The sequence below is a fragment of the Carassius auratus genome, chromosome 47, assembly GCF_003368295.1.
Source record: "Carassius auratus strain Wakin chromosome 47, ASM336829v1, whole genome shotgun sequence".
NCBI classification, from domain to species: domain Eukaryota; kingdom Metazoa; phylum Chordata; class Actinopteri; order Cypriniformes; family Cyprinidae; genus Carassius; species Carassius auratus.
This window is the reverse complement of record NC_039289.1, coordinates 3,349,951-3,357,956: the sequence shown is the minus strand read 5'-3', so window position 1 is coordinate 3,357,956 and position 8,006 is coordinate 3,349,951. Positions and strand designations below refer to the sequence as shown.

Here is an 8,006-nt window from a genome sequence, read left to right as displayed (position 1 = left end):
GACGATGAGATGAATTATCGATCATCTTTCCTCTCGCCTCGGTGGGTTTCTGGATTATTCAGAGCCCGTCTTTCATCTTGTGATGTACCTCTTCCAGTTTTTACAGAATTACACACTCAAGGCCATGGGTTCATTTAGAGGATGGGTAATTAATATGGCTGAAATAATGACACGGAGTTACTGTGATTGTGAAAGAGATGTAAGAGGATGCAGTACAACTATAAAAGCAGATTTTAGTTATACTGGGTTATGGGTCAATGACAAATGAGGATGTCAGGGATGATAAAAAGGAGAAATATATTTTACATGATTTCATGAGCATCTTGTATTGAGGTTGGTTGCATACATTTAAAAAAAAAATTTTTTTTGAAAGATCATTTACTATTATAGATTAGTCAGATTTTTTCAAATATATATATATTTTAATTTAGCTGAAATAGGTCAAAAATTAAAAACATTATTAAAATAAAATATTAAAATTAAAAACCATGCTATTCTACCATTTTAAAATAAGTAATACTTTTATACGACAATGATGCATTAAAATTATCAAAAGTGAGAGTAAAGACATTAGGACATTTATTACATTTATTAATAAGCTTATACAAAACAATCAAACATAAAAAAAAATATATATAAAAAAATAAGAATAATTATTAATAATTGAGCACCAAATCACAGGATTAATTTACATTTTAAAATATATAAAAATAGAAAACAATTATTTTAAATCCATATATTATATATATATATATATATATATATATATATATATATATATATATATATATATATATATATATAGTATTACTGTTTGCACAAAAATATTAAGCACTGAAAACCGTTCAATAAAAATCATTATTAATAACTGAGCACCAACTTACAGTAACAAATTACATTTTAAAATATATTAAAATAGAAAATGGTTCTTTTAAATTGTAAAAATACTTACAAATTTTACTGTAAGTATTGTATTTTTGAGCATAAGGACTGCTTTCAAAATATATATTTTTAAATGTAATATATTTCTGTGAATCTTTTGTGTGTACCTTTTTGTCAAATGACACAGCAGACATCTTTATGACTAAAAGGGATTTCTAAAGCATTAAAGGGATTTCTTAAAGCAGCATCTTGCAGGCAAACTTTCCCTTTAAACGTTTAAATATAAAGCTAATTCTCATTAAAACCTCAGTACAGCTTGGCAAAAGTAGATTTTATTTAAAAACCACACTATGTTGCCATGTGTATATACATCTGTGTTTATCCCCACCCAGCAGGTGTTGTGTTGTGCGCCTCTATGCCCCATGCAGTCACTCCAGCATCAGAGGGATTTTTCTGGCCCACTGTGGCTTATTCTAATTACACAATGGGTGAATTCTCCTATTAATATCCATTTTCAATCTCGCTGAGCACTAAAAGGTCGTTATCCCGGTCCCGAGAGTATGCCACGCTCAAACGCAAGCACGTGTGGGCCTCGGCCAGCCTGGAGCTAAATCAAAGAGATTTGCGTCGTCCAGCGCTGTGAAATCATGTCGATCTGACAGCTCAGGGAATTATGGGCGATGGCTGTTGTACCAAACTGCAACTGTAATTACAGAAAACAGGCACGCCGCCCGCGATAATGCTGAATGCAGACTTTTCTGAAGTGTTTAGGTCAGGATGCACACCAACAGAATGCTACACGTTATGTATATTTGAGTATAATTTATTTTGAATATTTTTGGCATCATGTGCATAAACAGTCTTCATTTCACTACATGGTTTCATAATACAACAACCTCTGATTGTAGTTCAATGTAGCATTTACGCAAAAATAAATGTATCTGGACATTATGGGAGTAATGTTCAGCCACGGAATTCTCGCAATTCTGCGAAGTAAAAATAAACAGAATTGCGAGAAATAAACTCAGACTTTTGTGAGTTTATCTCTCACAATTTTTACTGTTTTTTTCAGAATTCTGAGGTTGTATCTCACAAATCTGACTTATAAATATGGTCAGGGCCTAAATTTTAAGACAGAAAGATTAAAATGAAAACAAACAGAAACTATGTGGTTAAATGTGCTGCTACTTATGCAAGAAGAGCAAAATACATTTACAAAATTATCATTTGATTCGTTTAAATTTACATAAAGGTGAATGTGGGCATTCAGTTTTAGTAATCATGTCATAGCAAAAGTAGTCTTCGTATAGGGTTTCTTCAAAGCACAGGCTAGCGTTTATTATCGTAAATATCAAGCAGCAACATGGGTCCAGCCCATTTTTTTTTCTCTCATATTAATGCATTTTAAATGATTGACTAGTTCTATATTGTCTTGCTATATACGTTTTTGGTTCTATATGTAAGCATATTATTTACTTATTTCACTTGTATTTCTTTTTTTTTTAATCTTCAGTAACGCATTATAGAAGCTTTCAACAAAAACTTCAATAAGAAACATTCTTAAAAGTGTTAAACAATCAGCACCAAAACCGAATCGCAAAAACAATGATTGTTTTCCAACAGGTTTCCCAAACTTGTCGGCAATTTGTTAAACAAACAGAGAGCCCTGCCCCCAAACTCATGCCATTATTTGAGGCAAAATTGCTGTGTTGCAAAATAAAAAACAAATGTTTTATTTTCTGTTATTTTATTTTACTCTTTATCCTTTATTTTACTCTTTGTATTTAAGCTAAATTAAATTTATGCATTTAGCAGAGGCTTTTCTCCAAAGCGACTTACAGTGCATTCAGGCTATCAATTTTGATCTATCACGTGTTCCCAGGGAATCGAACCCCCAACCTTGAGCTTGTTACCGCAATGCTCTACCAATTGAGCTACAGGAACAAACAGCATATTTTAAGCTATCACCGTTAACAGATCAAGAGTTCGTGTAGATTCAAATATGAATATTTTTGCAAATGTTTCAGACACTATGAATGTACATTAACTAAAGATCTGTTGAGCAAAGTGATATTTAATGAAAGTTACCGAATCCTGCACACCAATGCAAAACCAATGCTAACTCACGACCAATTCGTACGTATTTTACAAGGTGGCTAATTCATACAAAGTCATATGACCTCACTCGTACGATTTTGTATGATTTGTCTAGACCCCAGTGACAGATAGGTTTAGGGGCGGGGTTAGGTGTAGGTAATTCGTAAAAATTCATACAAATTAGCCACCCCGTAAAATATGTACAAATTGCCGTGAGATCAGGTTCGCAAAACCGGTCATGTCTTTAATGGCAACACTTCCTTTATCCAAAAATGACAATTCTGTCATCATTTATCCACCTTCATGTAGTCCCAAACCTGTCCAACATTCTTTCTTCTACAATACACAAAAAAGAAGATATTTTTAAAAATGTCTGTTTCTGTTGTTCATACAATGAAAATCAGTGGGGTCCAAATGTTCGTTTCGGCCCACATTGACTTTCATTGTGTGGTCAAATACAGAAAAAAGTAAGTCATAAAGGTCTGAAACAATATGAGGTGGAGTAAATGATGACAAAGGTGTTATTTTTGGGTGAACTGTCCCTTTAAATGTCTCTAGAAGTCTGCAGTTGTCTATCGTTTCTTCTTCTGTTTAAGAGATTTCCTTCGTTTGACGATCATCTCATATAGTTTGTCCATTCCTTCGTGGAGACCGTCACCAATGATGGCACAGGCCGGTTGGACGTGGTACGTAGTGGAAGGACTCAGTTCATGGAGCGCCAGGTGCTTCTCGATCTCGGCGACCGTCAGGGATTTCGGGAGGTCCTGCTTGTTTGCGATCACCAGCAGAGGAGTTCCTTGGTTCTCCGCGAATTTGGTGACTTTATGCAGCTCCGTCTTGGCTTCCTCAAGTCGGTCGACATCTACGGAGTCCACCACGTAAATAATACCGTCCGTGCAGCGGCTGTAGGATTTCCACAAGGGTCTTAACTTCTCTTGTCCGCCAACGTCCCAGAAGTGACAGCTGATGCCTTTGGCGGTGCCATTGCTGAGTTTGATCTTCTCCGTGTTGAAGCCAATGGTGGGAACGGTGTTGACGAATTCGTTGAACTTTAACCGATACAGTACAGTGGTTTTACCGGCCGAATCCAATCCGAGCATCACAATGTGCAGGGACTGGAATGCTGCAATGTTGGAGAAACCGTTCCCCATCTTATGATGAATGGGTAACAATCAATAAATCACATAGCAGCCTCGCCTATCTTTGCCTCTACTAGCGTCTGAAGACCAGCTTGAGGCTCCCAGGCTCCCAATGCATTGGTTATTTAGCTTCCAAACCTGATGACTTTGAGACTGAAGGAAAAACCACCAGGTTAGGATCCTGTAAAATGATCCATGAAACATGCACAAGAGAGGCACCTCAACGTGTCAACGGTCCATGCTTATCCATGCGCACGCATAAAAGCATCCTCAGTCTCAATTACACATCAACCCACGCAGGTATGCATGGTCAGTCTGGGAAGGGCGTTGGGTTCTCCTCCTGTTTTCAGATGATATGTTGTACTGCAGACCGCAGACCTCCGTTTATCGCCTCTGTATGATTATGAAGAGCCTGATCAGATTTCTTCCCCACGCAGTATAAATCGGAGACAGTAAGGTCAGGGAGCGAGGCGTTTCCTCAGTGGTGATAAAAACAAGCCGACAGTGAGAGTAAATGGAGGTTTCCCCGCTGTGCTCTGCCTCACACTGAAGTGCTGCTGCTGCTGTCTGTGAGTGTGCATGAGGAATACAAATCTGTGTGAACTCCTCCCACACAGGCAAGCACAAGTACGGAGACGCCAGTTCATAAAGTCACTTCATAACACTGTGGGTAAAGCCACTCCATGTACAGCCCCCCAAAAAAGAAACCCTGTTTAATGCTTATGCTTTTATATATTTCAACTAATATTTGTAATATTTTTATATTTGCATTTTTAAACTATTAGTCTAAATTGTATAATATTACTTATATTACTTTATATTAGTTTCAGGGTCTGAAGATTGTAATTATGATTTTAAAAATTAAATTTTGACATGTATATATGTAAATTAAAATGCACAATTTTCTAAATTATTATTATGGTGAGCCAAATTAGAATAAACACACTGTTTTCAATAATAATAATAATAATTATTATTATTATTATTATAATGTGAGTCTGCTGACATCTAGTGTAATATTTATGTATAGCAACCTCTAAAAAGTAATGGTTATTAAAAAAAAAATTGTAAAACTGTAACTACATAAAAAATCCATTAGAATCAATTCATGAAGTAACATCCATGATTCCTGTGATATTAAAAATCATATTGTGTGTGTGTGTATGTGTGTGTGTGTGTGTGTGTGTGTGTGTGTATATATATAGAGAGAGAGAGAGAGAGAGAGAGAGAAAATGAAGATAATGTAGTTATTGTATGTTAATGTATAAAAAACTAAAATGTACTACAGCTGCATAATACCTTATTAATTTCAAGTTGGTTATTATTGTTACTGTTCTTATTCTGTGAGGGGAAAATTATTATTATTATTATATCTTTTTTTCTTATTATTATTGGGGAACTATTACAGAATCTACCTGTAATTGTTAAATTTTTAGCTGCCAAATGTGTAGTGTTACTTTTCTACCACTAGATGTCAGGATTACAGAAGTTAAACAAAAAATTTGACCAAAATGTATGTTTTGACCAAAAACATTTGTATCCACGTCAATAGGCAGCAGTATAAAATTCAAGACTATTGTATCAGGGAATCAACAGAAAAAAAAAAAGATTTTGTGCTCACTTTGTGTTATATAAAAAAAGGTAACTTTCACCATAATTACTGATTATGCTCAAATGTGTTCATTATGTTAATAAGTTTTGTCATTACTGACATTATTTTTAGATGATGGTTTACAAAGTCTTAGCTCTAACAATGTACCTAACCGCTTGCACACAGATGCTTCAAGCCGACTGGATCCAGTCTGTCTGAAGAGAACACAGGAGTGTATGTGTGTGTAAAGGATGTCACAAAAAGGGAATTTAGGGAAGAAAACAAAACAGGGAGTTCCTGGCATTCTGACAGGCCTCCAAGTGGAAGGAAAGGGCTCAGGAAGCAGCATGTGGGTCTTACAGAGGAGCTGGAACCGTTTATTGTGGCCAAACAATTCAATCCAGATCAAAGCCCGTTTCACATTTAACTGGGACTTGAAGAAGAGCAAGACTTAGCCGTAGTAATATTCACATACACATACACACATAACATACACTTGCTGCTCCAAAATCAAGCATGCTGCCTAACTATACAGCATTTTAAGGGAGCATTTTAAAGGTTTGAAATACGAAAACAAAACTATTATGTTTCTTTCTGGGTTACCCTTACGAAAAATAACCATGGTTTTATTATAGTAAAGCTGTAGTAACCCATGGTTTTTTGGCGTGTTGACCACCATTTGTATAACCACAGATTTACTACAAATACCATGGTTAAACTATGGTTAATATATCAAAACCATTGTTATTTTGTGGTTACCATGGTTTAACTATAGTAACCATGTTTTTTTGGTTTTATTTAAAACCATGGTTAATTTTCGTAAGGGTAAGAAGTCCCAGAAGTCATTACAACGAGTTCTTAATCATCCGAAATGGCAGATATGAAGAAGTTGAAAGTAACTTTACACAAAATTGGTGTATACTATGCATTTTTATGTTTAGAGGACCACATTGTTAGCTTAGCAACATGCTAACACATATTAAGTAATAATAGCAGGCTTTCTCGCGCTGTTAGGATATATGGACTACATTCAGTATGTTTACTTTTTGAACATTTTAAAATGGATAGATGCTAGATGCTAACCGGACAACGGAGAGTTAATAAATTACAAACGTAAAATACTATGGTAAGGTGACCATATTTCTGAAATGAAAACGGGGGGCGTTTCCTAGTTCAATGGATGAAATATTACTTAAATCTCACTTGTGATTACAAAATGTATGGCTTTACAAAAAAAAAAACGTAGCTAGATTGTTCAGACTTTTACAGTGTATTTGCAGATTGTTTTGAACGTGCAGCTTGTAGCAAAACTGTTAGCAGCACCCGCTGAAGCTAACTATTATCCTTAACATGTCAAGGGTTACAGTTTCTAGCAGAAATAACATAAAATCTAATGTTTTAAAGACTCCTTAAAAGTTTTTATTAAGTAGAATCTGTTATAAACCGTACATGAGTTGTGCTAATACAGTGTGTAACACCACATATCATTCACTATAGCATAATCTCTCATTCCTCAAGCGTGGCATGGCACATTTTCCTATGTATTATTTGTTCCTTACAGATGTTATTGACCTGTACAGGAAGTGAAGTAATCAGGAAGTGTTTTAAGACAGAGGACGCCAAGACTTTAACTTCTAACTGAAGTTGCACATTGTTTAAATGAGCTCAAGCAGGTCCATGCACTTTAGTCCTTCCTGTCCACTTCAACAGCCAGCAGTGGGGAAGAAAGACTAGGGCAGATCTATCTATCTATCTCGATCATTTAATTTTGTTAAATGTAAATAGATTTAATGGTATTAAACATGCAACTAACTCAAAGCTTTAGCTTCGGCCCTATTTTTCACATTCTTCAATAAAGCACATTTTTCCATGGTGGACTAAAACAGCGAAGGATTTAGGATCTTACAACACTTCAAACTGAATATGCGAGGGCTTTATAGATGCCAAGGGGACGTCATCCTCAGGGTTAATCTAACTCCAGCGGCTCGGGAACATCTTGCCTTCTTCGCTCGCTATGGAAACTCCTCAGGGAGTTCCTTTGAGGTTCCTCAGACAAACTGCAAGCAAACACACCATTTCATATTTATCTCCTTTGAAACACCCTCTCACTTTCTTGAATCGCGAAGAGGCCTCTTACATTAATGTGTTTTGACGTACACATTTGCTGTGAGCAGAATCTTCTCATCTCCTTTCTGTTTTACCCACAAGAGCTCTTGCGTGAGGAACAGGTAGACGAGGAGCCGCATTAACATGCAGAGAGTGTGCGTGACTGAGCAACAGGCCTGAATGGGATGTGC

General features: G+C 35.9%; 1 protein-coding gene across 1 annotated transcript; it reads right to left on the bottom strand.

Annotated features, from left to right (window-relative positions):
- Positions 1-1,198: 1,198 nt before the first annotated feature.
- Positions 1,199-4,692, bottom strand: LOC113064801 (ADP-ribosylation factor-like protein 4C). The gene has a single exon (XM_026235743.1). The coding sequence runs from the start codon at positions 4,128-4,130 to the stop codon at positions 3,552-3,554; it is 579 nt and encodes a 192-aa protein (XP_026091528.1). The 5' UTR covers positions 4,131-4,692; the 3' UTR covers positions 1,199-3,551.
- Between the last annotated feature and the right edge of the window lie 3,314 nt (positions 4,693-8,006).